Here is a 20,640-nt window from a genome sequence, read left to right on the forward strand (position 1 = left end):
GAAAGAGAAATTAAGGAAACACTCCCATTTACAAACAAAAAGAATAAAATACCTAGGAATAAACTTACCTAGGGAGACAAAGACCTGTATGCAGAAAACTATAAGACACTGTTGAAAGAAATTAAAGATAATACCAACAGATGGAGACATATACCATGTTCTTGGATTGGAAGAATCAATATTGTAAAAATGACTACACTACCCAAAGCAATCTACAGATTCAATGCAATCCCTATCAAATTACCAATGGCATTTTTTACAGAACTAGAACAGAAAATCTTAAAATCTGTACGGAGACAGAAAAGACCCCGAATAGCAAAGCAGTCTTGAGGGAAAAAAACAGAGCTGATGGAATCAGTCACCCTGACTTTAGACTATACTACAAAGCTACAGTAATCAAGACAGTATGGTACTGGCACAGAAACAGAAATACAGATCAATGGAACAGGAGAGAAAGCCCAGAGATAAACCCACACACCTATGGTCAACTAATCTATGACAAAGGAGGCAAGGATATCCAATGGAGAAAAGACAGTCTCTTCTTCAATAAGTGGTGCTGGGAAAACTGGACAGCTACATGTAAAAGAATGAAATTAGAACACTCCCTAACACCATACACACAAAAAAAACTCAACATGGATTAGAGACCTAAATGGAATACTGACACTGTAAAATTCTTAGAGGAAAACATAGGAAGAACACTCTGACATAAATCACAGCAAGATCATTTTTGATCCACCTCCTAGAGTAATGGAAATAAAAATAAAAATAAACAAATGGGACCTAATGAAACTTCAAAGCTTTTGCAAAGCAAAGGAAACTACAAACAAGGCGAAAAGACAACCCTCAGAATGGGAGAAAATATTTGCAAACACATCAATGGAAAAAGTATTAATCTCCAAAACATATAAGCAGCTCATGCAGCTTAATAGTAAAAAAACAACAAGCCATCCAAAAATGGGCAGAAGACCTAAAGAGACATTTCTCCAAAGAGGACATACAGATGGCCAAGAAACACATGAAAAGATGCTCAGCATCACCAATTATTAGAGAAATGCAAATCAAAACTACAATGAGGTATCACCTCACACCAGTTAGAATGGGCATCATCAGAAAATCTACAAACAACAAATGCTGGAGAGGGTGTGGAGAAAAGGGAACCCTCTTGCACTGTCGGTGGGAATGTAAATTGATACAGCCACTATGGAGAACAGTATGGAGGTTCCTTAAAAAACGAAAAATAGAACTTCCATACCACCCAGCAATCCCACTACTGGGCATATACCTTGAGAAAACCATAATTCAAAAAGACACATGCACCCCAATGTTCAATGAAGCACTATTTACAATAGCCAGGTCATGGAAGCAACCTAAATGCCCATCGACAGACAAATGGATAAAGAAGATGTGGTACATATATACAATGGAATATTACTCAGCCATAAAAAGGAACAAAACTGGGTCATTTGTAGAGATGTGGATGGATCTAGAGACTGTCATACAGAGTGAAGTCAGTCAGAAAGAGAAAAACAAATATCATATATTAACGCATATATGTGGAACCTAGAAAAATGGTACAGATGAACCAGTCTGCAGGGCAGAAATTGAGACACAGATGTAGAGAACAAACGTATGGACACCAAGGGGGGAAAGTGGTGGCGGGTGGGGGTGTGCTGAATTGGGAGATTGGGATTGACATGTATACGCTGATGTGTAGAAAATGGATGACTAATAAGAACCTGCTGTATAAAAAAATAAAATTTTAAAATTAAAAAGAAGATAAAGTATGGTTTGTTTAACTGAAGATAGACACTAAGAGTAGATAAGGTTATCTACGGAACTGGTATGGAATACAGAACAAAAGGAGGTTTTGAATAAATCGGTCACATTTAGCTTTTTCTTAAGTTTCTTCCCTTCCAAAATGTTGTTTTAAATTACTGAAGGAAAAGATTACCACATCTATCTGTTCTACCAATGTTTAATCTTTAAGCTACATCATGATGAATGCATAAGCCAAAGAATTAGAATTTCATGCACTGTCTCCATCACCTTTATAAGTACAACTTAATTTGGTATTCATTCATTTTTTTGTTACCAGCTATAGAAATATTTTATAAAGATAAATACATCCAGAACAATCTAAAAATCTTAGGGTACGTACCCTAACAGCCTCTAAGAAAATATAATTCATCAGTTTGGTACCAAGTAAAAGAAGAAATGATTGAGTAGTTTCTTACTTCTAGTCTTTTACTAGAAACTTACCTCTTCTACCTGCCCATCTTCAGCTCCATCTTTCTCTTTGTCTTCTTCCTCCTCATCATCATAGTCTTCTTCTTCATCTTCATCTTCTTCAGATGACGTATCCCCAGTCCCATCAACCTGCAACACCAGCGGGGCTTGCTGTTGAGCAGGCTGGGCCTGTGGCTGCTGTTGGCCAGCTGCAGTTAGCTGTGCTTGTGCTGGTGTAGGTGCTGCCACTGTTGTAGGTATAACTTGAGTCTTATTTCCGGTAAATAAGATTTGCTGGGGCTGGATGATAACACCTGTTTGTGGTGAAATCCCTCCAGGAAGTGGGGCCAGTACCTAAGGCAAAAGAAAAACTACAGATTAGTAACTAGCTAGAGGATCAAGTAGCTCAGTTTCATTGCTTGGCACACTGAAATAGGCCCCAATGCTAAAGAATCATCCCAAATTGCCATATCTCACACATAGTTAAAACTACCAAAGCACAGGAGGAATGTTTAGTGAGTGTACTGATCCACTAAATTTTCATTTTACCAGTCAAATTTCTAAAGGAAAAATATTTTCTGAAGATAATTGCTCCATTAATCAAGTACTTGCTATGTATATGCCAGACTCCAGGCTAAGAGTTACATGTTATTAGTTTATTTGCTTGAGGTATAGAGGTTTAATAACTTGCAAAGCTTGCAGTCAAGTCACTAAGAGGCAAAATGTGAACCTAGGTTTTCTGGTTCTGCTCTTATTATTATGCTACACTGCCTCTCTAGGAAAAACACTGCCCTGAACTCTGAAGCCCTGGGTTCCAGTTTTGTCTAAGATCACAGATAAAGATGTAGCAGAGGCAGGTCTTTAACCTCTCTTCACTGTTAGATTAGGGTCAATGGTTCTCAATGCTGGCTACAAGTTATAACAACCTAGTAACTTAAAAATGCTGATACCTGGGCTTCCCTGGTGGCGCAGTGGTTGAGCATCTGCCTGCCAACGCAGGGGACACGGGTTCGTGCCCCAGTCCAGGAAGATCCCACATGCCACGGAGCGGCTGGGCCCATGAGCCATGGCCGCGGAGCCTGTGCTCCACAATGGGAGAGGCCACAACAGTGAGAGGCCCGCATACCACAAAAAAAAAAAAAAAAAAAAAAAAACCAACTGATACCTAAGTCCCCACTCCTAATATTCTGATTTAATTGGTATAAGATGACATCTATTCATTTTATTTAAAGTTCCCCAGGTAATTCTAATCATGCAACCAAAGCTGTGAACCACCAGATCAGATGATTTCTAAAGTTCCTTCCAGCCTCTGCATCCTAGGATTCTAAAGTAAACCACAACTCAAAAAGAACCTTAACAAATAGTAATTATATCTATTATAATGAACATATTTATAATTATAGTTATTAAATAAAAAGCAGACAATGCCTAGTGATAAATTAAAAGCACTAAACGGCAATTCCTTGTCATTAGGTTCAAGGAAAGCAAAAATAATAAGACAGTATTTCTTTTAAGAAGTTTACAGATTAATGATGCAACAGACAAAGCAATAGCAACTCAAAAAGACAGAAGATGTCTGAGAACTGCAATATATAGCATTATGAAAAGACAGGAGAGAGTACTAAATTTAGCTTGGGGGGGACAAGGCCTGATCAGGGAAGCCTTCCTAGTAGGCAACAGTTGAGCTTCTATTTGTGTTTTGGGAGATTAGCCAGGCTTTTTCTGTTTGGTTTGTTTGTTTGCGGGGGACTGGAGAGAACTGCTAGAAGGAAGGCCAAAGGTGGCATTCTAAAGAGAACAGCATCAAGTGAAACCCAGAAGTACCAACAGGACAAATTTGGAAGGCTGTAAGTAGGCTGGATTAATGTTCCTCCTCTGTATCTCTATCACTGTACTATCATATTAACGTTATTTGTTTATGTATCTGTCTCTTTTTCAAAGTACACAAGTTCCTCAAGAAAATAACCATTTCTTTTTCATCTTTGTCCTCACAGTACAAGAGTTTAACACCTGGCACACAAGCATGTGCAAATATTTGTCAACTTTGATATAAACAGCAGCTGAACCAGGTAACAACTGGAAGCATGGCAAAAAATAAAATGTGGAAAAATTAAAAAAAAAAGAACCCAAAAAAGATCTCATAACCCACGCTGAGTTTACACTTTTTCCAATAAGCAATGGGAAATCATTAAAAGATTAAAAAATTTTTAGAACAATGACTATAAATATAGAGTAGCAGTCAAGTTAGGAGGGCACAAAGCTGGAGGCAGGGAAATCAATTAAGAGGATAACACTATTTTAAGTGAGAAATTATGAGAGCATGAACTAAGGAAATGACAAAAGAGAGTGTGGGAAAAGAAAACTAGTTTCAAATATATTAAGGGACTGAAAGCATGTTTAAACTGCAGTCTGAAAAAAAGAAACTATTAAGAAGAATTGGTAGGATTTCATGATACCTTGGATATTAGAGGTAAGCAAAAGGGAGGATTCCACATACCCCCTTCCAGACAATACATAACCATCATGAAACCAGATTCATGCCTGCTTCGTTCACTCCTAAATCTCTAGTCTCTTGCAAAGACCCTGATACGTAGCCACCCAATAAATGTGTGTTGAATGAATGCTGAATAACTAGCTTAGGAGGCTGGATGGAGAGTGGTGCCACTTATAAAAAGCAGGGGGTAGGATGATAAAGGATGAGTAGGGATAACAACAATGTAGTCCTAGACATACTGTAAGTTAAGCTGTGAGGTGTACAGGAGGAATTCAGAATGACAGGTTGTATAGTATTAGAGAAGAGTCTAAGAATTTGTATAGACAAAGCTATGGAAAAAGGGATGGGAAACACCCAGAGAATTCATACAGAGGCAGAAAAAAAAGAACCCCATGGTGGTCAAAACTTAAAGATTTTTACCTGTTGTATAACAGGAGCTTGTACTCCACCAGGCTGCATTTGTGGTATAACCTGTTGTTGTAGAACTACTGACTGCTGAGGCTGAAAGATATACTGGGCACCATTGGCTGCTCTGACCACTTGAAGAAGCTGGCCTAAAGTAAAAAGCATGTATTCCAAATTACCACTTTAGCAATGACCACCTCAAAACAAACGAATTCACAGTGAATGTCAGACCATGGTGAATGACAAAAATTACTAAGAAGGCTAACGATTTTATTAAGGGCTGTCATCCATACACAGTAAACTATAGTCCTTACCTTCTCTGACTTTACGACATGCTCTAATACATTGCTTAATATGTTTTATTTTCCTTATAAAGCTGTTTCCAACAAAGTTTTAACAACAGATTATGAGAGTTGATTAAAAACGTAAATTATCTTCACTAACAAGTCATGAGAGAGGAATAAGTAACATCAGCAGACATTTCAGGGGTTGTTCATTTTTAAAGCTTTAAGGAAACAAAAGTGTAATAATGCATTAATATCTTGAACAAAAGCACAGCATTCCTTAGCTTCAAGATGACTTAAAAAGCAGTAAGAGTTTGCTGAACCAATTATTATTGCCACATAACACTAACAGTATGACTGGCTTATACCAAATCCCTCTAATATATTGTTTTAAATGATGCAGAATGTTGAATTAATTAAGTAGTAAGCAATTATATCTCATTAAAATATGTGGCAAGCCGCTAAGTTTGTTCTTCAAAAATTTAGAAATTAACAAAACAAGAAATTGTATAATCATTGTACTTTTTTAACATCTTTATTGGAGTATAATTGCTTTACAATGGTGTGTTAGTTTCTGCTTTATAACAAAGTGAATCAGCCATACGTACACTTATATCCCCATTTCCCCTCCCTCTTGTGTCTCCCTCCCACCCTCCCTATCCCACCCCTCTAGGTGGTCAAAAAGCACCGAGCTGATCTCCCTGTGCTATGCGGCTGCTTCCCACTAGTTATCAGTTTTACATTTGGTAGTGTATATATGTCCATGCCACTCTCTCACTTCGTCCCAGCTTACTCTTCCCCCTCCCCGTGTCCTTAAGTCCATTCTCTACATCTGCGTCTTTACTCCTGTCCTACCCCTAGGTTCTTCAGAACCATTTTTTTTTTTAGATTCCATATATATGTTAGCATATGGTATTTGTTTTTCTCTTTCTGACTTACTTCACTCTGTATGACAGACTCTAGGTCCACCCACCTCACTACAAATAACTCAGTTTCATTTCTTTTTATGGCTGAGTAATATTTCATTGTATATATGTGCCACATCTTCTTTATCCATTCATCTGTCGATGGACACTTAAGTTGCTTCCACGTCCTGGCTATTGTAAATAGTGTTGCAATGAACACTGTGGTACGTAACTCTTTAAATTATAGTTTTCTCAGGGTACACGCCCAGTAGTGGGATTGCTGAGTCGTATGGTGGTTTTATTTTTAGTTTTTTAAGGAACGTCCATACTGTTTTCCATAGTGGCTGCACCAATCTACATTCCCACCAGCAGTGTAGGAGGGTTCCCTTTTCTCCATACCCTCTCCAGCATTTATTGTTTGTAGATTTTTTGATGATGGCCATTCTGACTGGTGTGAGGTGATACACCTCATTGTAGTTTTGATTTGCAAGAAATTGTCTAATTAAATTACAGAGAAAATACTTAAAATCCAGGTAAATAAATTCTTCAGACATTATTATTAAAAGTAAATTTTGCCCGCTATGGAGAGATACTATATAAAATAGAATGTAATAAATTTGCTCTTAAGATACTATAGGATTTAGTTTGATATCACAAATTAGTTCAAATGAGTTGTTTAACTTATTTGGTAAGTTAAAAGTGTTTAGCAAAAAACCAAGTAAATAAGCACTTCTAGGGCTTCCCTGGTGGTGCAGTGATTGAGAGTCCGCCTGCCGATGCAGGGGACACAGGTTCGTGCCCCGGTCCGGGAAGATCCCACATGCCATTGAAGAGGCTGGGCCCGTGAGCCACGGCCGCTGAGCCTGCATGTCCGGAGCCTGTGCTCCACAACGGGAGAGGCCACAACAGTGAGAGGCCTGCGTACAGCAACAACAACAACAACAAAAAGCACTTCTCTATAATCATACTTCATTCAATAAATAGGATTCCATTCATGGATCAAAAGTTCAAGTGCAATTCTCATCTTCTCTACTGCATCCTCAGCAGTGATTATGGTTTAATACGCCACGGTCCTCAAATCATCTTATTTTAATAACGTAAGCCAAATGGTAAAAGAAGTATTAAGATCTTCTGTCTTTCAGTGAAGACAAAACAAAGGCTAGACGGTACAATTTTCTGAGTTATATAAATAATGGATCAGTTATTCCTAATTACCTGAATTTGTTAATATCTGTTGAACAGGAGTCACACCGGCAGGGAGTGCTAAGGTAGCAGCTGTAGCAGCAGCACTCTGGAAAAAAAAGTGAAAAACAATCAAAACCATGTATGTTCATAACAGCACATCAGTTTATCTCTGGCATATTTTAATAGTATTTACAGTTTCATTTAGTATATACTAAAATGAAAAGTTCTAACAATAAGACTAACTGCCATTTTATAAAATGGTACAATAAAGACCATTGAGCCTAAACATCTTACCTAATTATTTCAAGCAATTAATTAGAATAATTAGGAGGTTTTTTCACCTGGAGAATGTACTCTAAGGAAATATAACCCACACTAACAGTGCTGTACAATAAATAAAATATCCATTCCATTATTTCCTTACTTATTCTGTTTCCTTACTCCCAATTCCTTGTTGTCAATTAATATACTTATGGCAAAAGTGTAAGTATCTTCACTTTAGAAATCCTAATATTTTTAATTTATACCATGATTAACAGGTCTCTAGAGAAAACCTTGTATCAGAATACTGCAATTCTTAGCTGGCAACTCTTCTAAGATGCCATAAGGTGACAACACTGGCATTATCTAGGTGAAACATATATTACTGACAGTTTTATCAATATAGAAAATATCTTAAAAATCTTAAGTCACAAAAATTAATTTCTACACTTTAAAATGAAGTTAGTATCTGACTTTAAATTATAAAAATATACATGGAATTATACTCTGAATGTTTTTAAATCCAGGATAAATTCTTGATTTACTGCTTCTGGAGACTTCTCCCCTTTCCTCTGAAAGAATTACACTACATTTTTACTGTTTTTTTAAAATCCTGAGCTCAAAGTATTTCCATGTATCTCACTGTAACTATATACAAGTAGGTTTTATTCCCCCTCCCCCTTCAATCTTTTTTAAGGTGCCAAACCTTCATATACTCAATCTAACTTATACATTTTTAGAAACACCTCTATTTGAATACACTTTAAGAAATAAATATTAACTGTGCTTTGAAGTCAACAAAACTTGGAAAATTACACTCAAGTAGGTTAATGATACAACTATCTAGTCAGGCTCTAAGTATAGCCTTCCAAGAAAATATGCTTGTTGCCATTTGACAGGCCTAAGTAATTTCTATATCTTAAGCCTGAAACTCCCATTATGTCCCCAAAATCCAGCTATCTAGCTCACCAGGTTCTCTTCATAAAATGCAGGTTCTGCATTTCATTTTATTAAATAAATGAAAGATTTAAATAAATCTTGTCTATATAAGCAAATGAAAGGTAATCTAAATTTAAGGAATATATTAACAACCACTTACTATTGAGAAATATTATTTAGGAATATTAAGTGCCTATAATTCACATTTTATAAGATTAATAGATCTCCTTCTACTAGCAAACTGACCTAGCATTTTCCTTATAGCATACATGAGAAAATAACCACCTGCATACCGCTGCACATTCAAGTTGCTATAAATATTTGTTGTGATGTATCATACACAAACCATCTTTTATTAACGTCTGCTGAAAGTTCCTTCCTGTACTTTGTGAAAAGGCCCTAACGTGAATAATGCATTTGAGCAATTTCATAAAGAGAACCTGCAAAACTAGTTTGATATAAGGTCCTGTTTCATAAGTTCCCTGAAATAGCTTTCTACCAAATATATTAGCACTATCCCATATTCTTATATTAAAAAAATTCTTTTTTCAAAATGAGACTGTTTTTAATGGATATCTTTGAATCAGGAATAATAATGCAAACAAACAAAAACACAAAAAACTTATTTGTAAAAAGCCTATACTGATTACATTTTAGAACATGAAAAACACATGAAGCAAACACTAACTGAAAACAAGTAAAATGCTGAAATACGTATAAATGCTAACATTTTATTGATTGAAGTCTGACCTATGATGTGTTTACATACATATGCTCTTTAGAATCAAGGAGACACAGCAAATCAGTAAGAGATGGGCCATTAATTTTACCAGTCTTTTTAAACACAATTTTAATTCAAAATTCTCTCCCACAACACTTAAAATTCTTCAAAATTAGATGAGTCTACTGCAAGTGATCCTACTAAACTTTCTGTTTTAAAATGATACAAGTTATTCCCTAGGAAACAGTCTCAATAGTACCAACTACAATATGGATCCTACAGTGAGACTTATTTATAAGGATGGAGGTTAAAAAGAAATTTGGTGCCTTAAACTTGAAAGGGAATTTTTTTTGAATAATAAAAATTCTTGTGAGAATCGATAGGCATGGACTTTTGTGATTTTCATGCAAAAGAATTGACTCCAGGAACTTGAACTGGAAGTACAAACAGAGATTCTTGATTTTTTGTGAATTTAAAAGTTCCAATTTCTATCGTGTAGAAATTTGCAATTCTGTAAAGTTATACATTTGTTAAGGCTGGTATATATCAATAGAAAGAAGTCGTTTGTCTAGTAGGTAAGCCCTGCTTCCTATATGGCTTATAAAACACAAATGAGCTTTCAGGTTCACTCATCACTCACAAAATATAGTAACTGTTTTTTAAAATATTGCTTTTTCGTTTAAAAAAAAAAATCTGGATCTGAAAAGAAAATCTCACTGCTAACACTAGACTAAGAGATCTTATTTAAAATAATGATTCTTTCCTATTAAAAGGATTTGGCTGGATTTAAGAATGGAATGTCAGAGCAGAGACACCACTAAGAGCCTGTGTAGTTTAAACAGAAGAAAGGCCATTTACGAGAAAATGCTGGAACAATTATTCTAATTAAACTTTGTTTTAATGTTTTATTTAAAAAAAAAAACTGTGAGGATAGAAGTAAAGATTCTCTAAGGATCTGAGGGTTTCTTTCTTTCAGTTTTATCGTTATATCTGATGGGATATATTATATGTGCTAAGTGAAATTTGAAATTTTGAGGACTTATGAAGTTCAGTGGCTATCTCTTAGAAGTATCAAAAGTCTAATATACAATAAACTCAACTGAAAAACTGCATTTTAAAGTAGCAATTTACATATTGTAATAAAACTTATTAGGCTATGCTATGGTTAAATCAGAGCAAAATTTGTAAACGTCTGATCTTAACGATACTAGTTATCTTTATCCAAATGGTTCGTTTTCATTTTTAAAAATTTATAATTCTTAGCATTCCTAACCTCTTTCAGTTAATGGGTCTTCTGCAACATAACTATACTTGGCATAATGTGTGGGAGGTCCCTTAAACCTATTTTCAAAAAATAGCAGAAGAAGGGCTTCCCTGGTGGCGCAGTGGTTGAGAGTCCGCCTGCCTATGCAGGGGACACGGGTTCGTGCCCCGGTCCGGGAAGATCCCACATGCCGCGGAGTGGCTGGGCCTGTGAGCCATGGCCGCTGAGCCTGTGCATCCGGAGCCTGTGCTCCACAACGGGACAGGCCACGACAGTGAGAGGCCCGCGTACCGCAAAAAAAAAAAAAAAATAGCAGAAGATAAAACAGCTCCTAAAAAGCATCATTCTTTTGGTATGTTCAACAGAAAGTTGCATAATTTTATGAACCTTAATGTCTAAGTACCAAGCTAAACTTTAGATTTGCTGTTAAATCCAATACTTAGGAAACCAAACAAAACAGCTATTTTGCTTAAGTCCTGAATAAACTTCAAGTTGTTAATATACAACATACACAAGCATAATCACAATTTGGGTTAGAATAAATAGAGCCAAGCAAAGTGCTATGTTCTGAGTCTTACCATGTTTGATGCATTCATATGTTGTATCAGCTTAGAATCAGGAACAATAACTTGTGGTGCTGCAGCTACGAAAAATAACAGGCACACATAAAAACAAGGAACTGTGAGGCTATTTCATAAGAATGCTGTACTATACCGAAAATTTTTTTCATGCTTTCCACATTTTCTGCATGCAAATGCACTCAACCATTTGATATCTCAGAAAGTTATAAACTTCTACAGTAAATAACAGCTGTGACATACCCACCTTATACTGGAAAACCCACAATTAAAAAAAAGATTTAACAACACCTAAGGACACAAGGGACCTTGGGAACACGACATAATGAGATACCTAACACCTAAACATATATATTTCTGTGCATTCTTAAACTGGAAATTTTCAAACATAATTTAATACTGTCTTGCCAACTCAGCAATAACTGTGTTATTAATATAATGATACTACTGCTGGAATGCATTACTGACCCATTAAAAGTGAGCTCAAAAAGTTATAATCTACATAGTCTTTTAAAATCTTTTTCTCGAAGGAAGTTGGGAAGATGGCGAAAGAGTAAGACGCGGAGATCGCCTTCCTCCCCACGGATACACCAGAAATACAGCTACACGTGGAACAACTCCTACAGAACACCTACTGAAGGCTGGCAGAAGACCTCAGACCTCCCAAAAGGCAAGAAACTCCCCACGTACCTGGGTAGGGCAAAAGAAAAAACAGAGACAAAAGAATAAGTACGGAACCTGCACCAGTGGGAGGGAGCTGTGAAGGAGGAAAAGTTTCCACACACTAGGAAGCCCCTCCGCGGGCGGAGACTGCGGGAGGCGGAGGGGGGAGCTTCGGCACCGCGGAGGAGTGCACAGCGACGGGTGCGGAGGGCAAAGCGGGGAGATTCCTGCACAGAGGATCGGTGCCGACCGGCACTCACCAGCCCGAGAGGCTTGTCTGCTCACCCGCCGGGGCGGGCGGGGCTGCGAGCTGAGGCTCGGGTTTCGGTTTTAGACTGAGCGCAGGGAGAGGACTGGGGTTGGCGGCTTGAACATAGCCTGAAGGGGTTAGTGCACCACGACTAGCCGGGAGGGAGTTCGGGGAAAAGCCTGCACCTGCCGAAGAGGCAAGAGACTTTTTCTTCCCTCTTTGTTTCCTGGTGCGCGAGGAGAGGGGTTTAAGAGCGCTGCTTAAAGGAACTCCAGAGACGGGCGCGAGCCGCGGCTAAAAGCGCGAACCCCAGAGACGGGCACGAGCCGCGGCTAAAAGCGCAAACCCCAGAGACGGGCGCGAGCCGCGGCTAAAAGCGCGGACCCCAGAGACGGGCGGGAGACGCTAAGGCTGCTGCCGCCGCCACCAAGGGGCCTCTGTGCGAGCACAGGTCACTCTCCACACGCCTCTTCCGCGGAGCCTGTGCAGCCCGCCACTGCCAGGTTCCCGGGAACCAGGGACAACTTCCCCGGGAGAACGCACGGCGAGCCTCAGGCTGGTGCAACGTCACGCCGGCCTCTGCCGCAACGTCACGCCGCCTCTGACGCCGCAGGCCCGCCCCGCACGCAGTGCCCCTCCTTCCGCCCCCCACCCCCGGCCTGAGTGAGCCAGAGCCCCCGAATCAGCGGCTCCTTTAACCCTGTCCTGTCTGAGCAAAAAACAGACGCCCTCCAGCGACCTACACGCAGAGGCAGGGCCAAATCCAAAGCTGAGCTCCTGTGAGCTGTGAGAACAAAGAAGAGAAAGGGAAATCTCTCCCAGCAGCCTCAGAAGCAGCGGATTAAAGCTCCACAATCAACTTGATATACCCTGCATCTGTGGAATACCTGAATAGACAAGGAATGATCCCAAATTGAAGAGGTGGAATTTAGGAGCGAGATCTATGATTTTTTTCCCTTTTCCTCTTTTTGTGAATGTGTACGTGTATGCTTCTGTGTGAGATCTTGTCTGTATACTCTTGCTTCCACCATTTGTCCTAGGGCTCTATCCGTCCATGGTTTTTAAAAAAAATTTTTTTTCTCAATAATTAATTTTAATTGTAATAACTTTATTATACTTTACCTTCGTTCTTTCTTTCTTTCCTTCCTTCCTTCCCTCCTTTAGACAACGAATCACCCCAAATTGAGGAGGTGGTCTCTGAGAGCAAGATTTATGATTTTTCCCCCTTTACCTCTTTTTGTGAAGGTGTACGTGTATGCTTCTGTGTAAGATTTTCTCTGTACAGCTTTGCTTCCAACATTTGTCCTAAGGTTCTATCCGTCCCTTTTTTTTTTCTTTTCTAAATATTTTTTAATTCAATAACTATATTAAACTATATTTTATTTTTACTGTATCTTCTTTCTTTCTGTCTTTTCTCCTTCTTTCCCTCCTTCCTTCCTTCCTCCCTCCCTCCCTCCTGTCTTTCCTTCTTTGCTTCTTTCTTCCTTCCTTTCTTTCCTCCTTTCCTTCTTTCTTTCCTCATACTTCTACTAATTCTCTCTACTTTTTCTCCCTTTTATTCTGAGCCGTGTGGATGAAAGGCTCTTGGTGCTCCAGCCAGGAGTCAGGGCTCTGCCTCTGAGGTAGGAGAGCCAACTTCAGGACACTGGTCAACAAGAGACCTCCCAGCTCCACATAATATTAAATGGCAGAAATCTCCCAGTGACCTCCATCTTAACACCAGCACCCAGCTTCACTCAACGACCAGCAAGCCACAGTGCTGGACAACCTATGTCAAACAACTAGCAAAACAGGAACACAACCCCACCCATTAGCAGAGAGGCTGCCTAAAATCATAATAAGGCCACAGACACCCCAAAACACACCACCAGACGTGAACCTGCCCACTAGAGAGACAAGATCCAGCCTCATCCACCACAACACAGGCACTAGTCCCCTCCACCAGGAAGCCTACACAACCCACTGAAACAACCTTAGCCACTGGAGACAGACATCAAAAACAACGGGAACTACGAACGTGCAGCCTGCAAAAAGGAGACCCCAAACACAGTAAGATAAGCAAAATGAGAAGACAGAAAAACACACAGCACATGAAGGAGCAAGATAAAAATGCACCAGACCTAACAAATGAAGAGGAAATAGGCAGTCTACCTGAAAAAGAATTCAGAATAATGATAGTAAGGATGATCCGAAATCTTGGAAGTAGAATGGACAAAATGCAAGAAACAGTTAACAAGGACCTAGAAGAAATAAAGATGAAACAAGCAATGATGAACAACGCAATAAATGAAATTAAAAGTACTCTAGATGGGATCAATAACAGAATAACTGAGGCAGAAGAACGGATAAGTGACCTGGAAGATAAAATAGTGGAAATAACTACTGCAGAGCAGAATAAAGAAAAAAGAATGAAAAGAACTGAGGACAGTCTCAGAGACCTCTGGGACAACATTAAACACACCAACATTCAAATTATAGGGGTTCCAGAAGAAGAAGAGAAAAAGAAAGGGACTGAGAAAATATTTGAAGAGATTATAGTTGAAAACTTCCCTAATATGGGAAAGGAAATAGTTAATCAAGTCCAGGAAGCACAGAGAGTCCCATACAGGATAAATCCAAGGAGAAATACGCCAAGACACATATTAATCAAACTGTCAAAAATTAAATACAAAGAAAGCATATTAAAAGCAGCAAGGGAAAAACAACAAATAACACACAAGGGAATCCCCATAAGGTTAACAGCTGATCTCTCAGCAGAAACCCTACAAGCCAGAAGGGAGTGGCAGGACATACTGAAAGTGATGAAGGAGAAAAACCTGCAACCAAGACTACTCTACCCAGCAAGGATCTCATTCAGATTTGATGGAGAAATTAAAACCTTTACAGACAAGCAAAAGCTGAGAGAGTTCAGCACCACCAAACCAGCTTTACAACAAATGCTAAAGGAATTTCTCTAGACAAGGAACACAAGAGAAGGAAAAGACCTATAATAACGAACCCAAAACAATATAGAAAATGGGAATAGGAACATACATATCGATAATTACCTTAAATGTAAATGGACTAAATGCTCCCACCAAAAGACACAGATTGGCTGAATGGATACAAAAACAAGACCCTTATATATGCTGTCTACAAGAGACCCACTTCAGACCTAGAGACACATACAGACTGAAAATAAGGGGATGGAAAAAGATATTCCATGCAAATAGAAACCAAAAGAAAGCTGGAGTAGAAATTCTCATATCAGACAAAATAGACTTTAAAATAAGGACTATTACAAGAGACAAAGAAGGACACTACATAATGATCAAGGGATCGATCCAAGAAGAAGATATAACAATTGTAAATATTTATGCACCCAACATAGGAGCACCTCAATACATAAGGCAAATACTAACAGCCATAAAAGGGGAGATCGACAGTAACACATTCATAGTAGGGGACTTTAACACCCCACTTTCACCCATGGACAGATCATCCAAAATGAAAATAAATAAGGAAACACAAGCTTTAAATGATACATTAAACAAGATGGACTTAATTGATATTTATAGGACACTCCATCCAAAAACAACAGAATACACATTTTTCTCAAATGCTCATGGAACATTCTCCAGGATAGATCATATCTTGGGTCACAAATCAAGCATTGGTAAATTTAAGAAAATTAAAATTGTATCAAGTATCTTTTCTGACCACAACGCCATGAGACTAGATATCAATTACAGGAAAAGATCTGTAAAAAATACAAACACATGGAGGCTAAACAATACACTACTTAATAATGAAGTGATCACTGAAGAAATCAAAGAGGAAATAAAAAAATACCTAGAAACAAATGACAATGGAGACACGACGACCCAAAACCTATGGGATGCAGCAAAAGCAGTTCTAAGGGGGAAGTTTATAGCAATACAAGCCCACCTTAAGAAGCAGGAAACATCTCGAATAAACAACCTAACCTTGCACCTCAAGCAATTAGAGAAAGAAGAACAAAAAAACCCCAAAGCTAGCAGAAGGAAAGAAATCATAAAAATCAGATCAGAAATAAATGAAAAAGAAATGAAGGAAACGACAGCAAAGATCAATAAAACTAAAAGGTGGTTCTTTGAGAAGATAAACAAAATAAACCACTAGCCAGACTCATCAATAAAAAAAGGGAGAAGACTCAAATCAATAGAATTAGAAATGAAAAAGGAGAAGTAACAACTGACACTGCAGAAATAAAAAAAATCATGAGAGATTACTACAAGCAACTCTATGCCAATAAAATGGACAACCTGGAAGAAATGGACAAATTCTTAGAAATGCACAACCTGCCAAGACTGAATCAGGAAGAAATAGAAAATATGAACAGACCAATCACAAGCACTGAAATTGAAACTGTGATTAAAAATCTTCCAACAAACAAAAGCCCAGGACCAGATGGCTTCACAGGTGAATTCTATCAAACGTTTAGAGAAGAGCTAACACCTATCCTTCTCAAACTCTTCCAAAATATAGCAGAGGGAGGAACACTCCCAAATTCCTTCTACGAGGCCACCATCACCTTGATACCAAAACCAGACAAGGATGTCACAAAGAAAGAAAACTACAGGCCAATATCACTGATGAACATAGATGCAAAAATCCTCAACAAAATACTAGCAAACAGAATCCAACAGCACATTAAAAGGATCATACACCATGATCAAGTGGGGTTTATTCCAGGAATGCAAGGATTCTTCAATATATGCAAATCTATCAATGTGATAAACCATATTAACAAATTGAAGGAGAAAAACCATATGATCATCTCAATAGATGCAGAGGAAGCTTTCGACAAAATTCAACACCCATTTATGATAAAAACTCTGCAGAAAGTAGGCATAGAGGGAACTTTCCTCAACATAATAAAGGCCATATATGACAAGCCCACAGCAAACATCATCCTCAATGGTGAAAAACTGAAAGCATTTCCACTAAGATCAGGAACAAGACAAGGTTGCCCACTCTCACCACTCTTATTCAACATAGTTTTGGAAGTTTTAGCCACAGCAATCAGAGAAGAAAAGGAAGTAAAAGGAATCCAAATCGGAAAAGAAGAAGTAAAGCTGTCACTGTTCGCAGATGACATGATACTATACATAGAGAATCCTAAAGATGCTACCAGAAAACTACTAGAGCTAATCAATGAATTTGGTAAAGTAGCAGGATACAAAGTTAATGCACAGAAATCTCTGGCATTCCTATATACTAATGATGAAAAGTCTGAAAGTGAAATCAAGAAAACACTCCCATTTACCATTGCAACAAAAAGAATAAAATATCTAGGAATAAACCTACCTAAGGAGACGAAAGACCTGTATGCAGAAAATTATAAGACACTGATGAAAGAAATTAAAGATGATACAAATAGATGGAGAGATATACCATGTTCTTGGATGGGAAGAATCAACATTGTGAAAATGACTCTACTACCCAAAGCAATCTACAGATTCAATGCAATCCCTATCAAACTACCACTGGCATTTTTCACAGAACTAGAACAAAAAATTTCGCAATTTGTATGGAAACACAAAAGACCCCGAATAGCCAAAGCAATCTTGAGAACGAAAAAAGGAGCTGGAGGAATCAGGCTCCCTGACTTCAGATTATACTACAAAGCTACAGTAATCAAGACAGTATGGTACTGGCACAAAAACAGAAAGATAGATCAATGGCACAGGATAGAAAGCCCAGACATAAACCCACGCACATATGGACACCTTATCTTTGATAAAGGTGGCAGGAATGTACAGTGGAGAAAGGACAGCCTCTTCAATAAATGGTGCTGGGAAAACTGGACAGGTACATGTAAAAGTATGAGATTAGATCACTCCCTAACACCATACACAAAAATAAGCTCAAAATGGATTAAAGACCTAAATGTAAGGCCAGAAACTATCAAACTCTTAGAGGAAAACATAGGCAGAACACTCTATGACATAAATCACAGCAAGATCCTTTCTGACCCACCTCCTAGAGTAATGGAAATAAAAACAAAAATAAACAAATGGGACCTAATGAAACTTCAAAGCTTTTGCACAGCAAAGGAAACCATAATCAAGAGCAAAAGACAACCCTTAGAATGGGAGAAAATATTTGCAAATGAAGCAAATGACAAAGGATTAATCTCCAAAATTTACAAACAGCTCATGCAGCTCAATAACAAAAAAACAAACAACCCAGTCCAAAAATGGGCAGAAGACCTAAATAAACATTTCTCCAAAGAAGATATACAGAATGCCAACAAACACATGAAAGAATGCTCAACATCATTAATCATTAGAGAAATGAAAATCAAAACTACAATGAGATATCATCTCACACCAGTCAGAATGGCCATCATCAAAAAATCTAGAAACAATAAATGCTGGAGAGGGTGTGGAGAAAAGGGAACACTCTTGCACTGCTGGTGGGAATGTGAATTGGTTCAGCCACTATGGAGAACAGTATGGACGTTCCTTAAAAAACTACAAATAGAATTACCATATGACCCAGCAATCCCACTACTGGGCATATATCCTGAGAAAACCAAAATTCAAAAAGAGTCATGTACCAAAATGTTCATTGCAGCTCTATTTACAATAGCCCGGAGATGGAAACAACCTAAGCGCCCATCATCGGATGAATGGATAAAGAAGATGTGGCACATATATACAATGGAATATTACTCAGCCTTAAAAAGAAATGAAATTGAGCTATTTGTAATGAGATGGATAGACCTAGAGTCTGTCATACAGAGTGAAGTAAGTCAGAAAGAAAAAGACAAATACCGTATGCTAACACATATATATGGAATTTAAGGGGAAAAAAAATGTCATGAAGAACCTAGGGGTAAGACAGGAATAAAGACGCAGACCTACTGGAGAACGGACTTGAGGATATGGGGAGGGGGAGGGGTGAGCTTTGACAGGGCGAGAGAGAGTCATGGACATATACACACTAACAAACGTAGTAAGGTAGATAGCTAGGGGGAAGCAGCCGCAAGGCACAGGGATATTAGCTCGGTGCTTTGTGACAGCCTGGAGGGGTGGGATAGGGAGAGTGGGAGGGAGGGAGACGCAAGAGGGAAGACATATGGGAACATATGTATATGTATAACTGATTCACTTTGTTATAAAGCAGAAACTAACACACCATTGTAAAGCAATTATACCCCAATAAAGATATTTAAAAAATAAATAAATAAAAAAATAAAATAAAATAAAATCTTTTTCTCCCAGGCTTCCCTGGTGGCACAGTGGTTGAGAGTCCACCTGCCGATGCAGGGGACGCGGGTTCGTGCCCCGGTCCGGGAGGATCCCACATGGCGCAGAGTGGCTGGGCCCTTGAGCCATTGGCCGCTGGGCCTGCGCATCCGGAGCCTGTGCTCCGCGAGGGGAGAGGCCACAACAGTGAGAGGCCTGCTTACCGCAAAAAAAAAAAAAAAAAAAAAAACTTTTTCTCCCAATTTGACAGTTTCCAGTATCTTATTTCCATCAACTTTTTAAAAAACACAAATCATAAATAATGGCAATATCACGTAAGCATAAAAGGAACTAAGTGTTTGATTCCGCAAATTTCAGAGAATAAATAGATAATCCCATTATCCTAATATTCTCTGAGTGAAGAAAATCAAATTTTAATTTATGATAACCTAAAATCCTAGTGCCAGGCCTGAAGGCAATAGGAGGAACGGTCATCAAGAAACATTAAAAGGATAAAATTACTTGATGCAAGGTACAGAGTAAAATCAAATATTAAGTCTTATTTGATATAAACAGTAAAATAACGCAAACAGACATTTCTAATGTGCATCAATATCAGTTTTAAGTCTTACATACACTCTCAGATGAGACAAATGAGTAACTCAAGTTACCTTAAGATGAAGTTTTCATTTATCTTTATTCTCCTCTCTGACAAGATTTACAAAACTTGAAGGCCTAGGAAGTTTTATAACTGAACAAATGTTTGTCATGACAGAAAATACTCCATGTAGAGGATCAAGCTTCTAAGCCTTTTCAGGGCCCAGATTTTCCTCAGTTGTGATGTTTTAAGAGCTACTTCACAGAGCCTCTATTAGACTGCAGTGAAACAAAACCTATAAAATGACTTGCACGGTACAAGGCACTATGGATGCAGTCTATAAATACTTGTTTTTTCTTATCTTTAAACCACATAATATAAAATTAAGATGTCATATATCCATTCTTCACTTAAAGGAAATCTAATTCAGTCAATTTAACTACATAAATTAATAAGGAATTAGAATTTCAGATTGCCAAAGTATAGTTACAAAAACCTTCCAGTGTTTATTTATAAAAACTAAACTCAAATGCCTTTGTAGGAACAAATCAGTTTCAAAGAAAGTAATGATTCTACTATATAAAATAATGAAACCCTTAGTAAATAAACCTTTATAGATCTGACTTAGGAAATCCACCATTGTGTAGCCA

The 20,640-nt window shown here is 38.1% G+C and overlaps 1 protein-coding gene and 1 non-coding gene across 3 annotated transcripts in view; both read right to left on the reverse strand.

Annotated features, from left to right (window-relative positions):
• The window catches only part of GTF2A1 (general transcription factor IIA subunit 1), a 54,212-nt gene that overhangs the window by 19,066 nt on the left and 14,506 nt on the right, over nucleotides 1–20,640 (reverse strand). The window contains exons 4-7 of one of the 2 annotated variants that reach the window (XM_029238563.1): nucleotides 11,266–11,324; nucleotides 7,533–7,608; nucleotides 5,144–5,277; nucleotides 2,263–2,583 (exon numbers count right to left, since the gene is read on the reverse strand). In XM_029238563.1, the coding sequence (XP_029094396.1) occupies nucleotides 2,263–2,583; nucleotides 5,144–5,277; nucleotides 7,533–7,608; nucleotides 11,266–11,324 (590 nt within the window). Of the gene's footprint in view, nucleotides 1–2,262; nucleotides 2,584–5,143; nucleotides 5,278–7,532; nucleotides 7,609–11,265; nucleotides 11,331–20,640 lie in introns of both variants that reach the window. The other variant, XM_029238562.1, reaches the window with a different exon arrangement.
• On the reverse strand, nucleotides 19,746–19,889 carry LOC114905421. The gene has a single exon (XR_003796247.1). It is a non-coding gene; the product is annotated as a small nucleolar RNA SNORA79 (small nucleolar RNA).

The sequence above is a fragment of the Monodon monoceros genome, unplaced genomic scaffold (assembly GCF_005190385.1).
Source record: "Monodon monoceros isolate NGI ecotype Baffin Bay Population unplaced genomic scaffold, NGI_Narwhal_1 Super_Scaffold_21, whole genome shotgun sequence".
NCBI lineage: Eukaryota > Metazoa > Chordata > Mammalia > Artiodactyla > Monodontidae > Monodon > Monodon monoceros.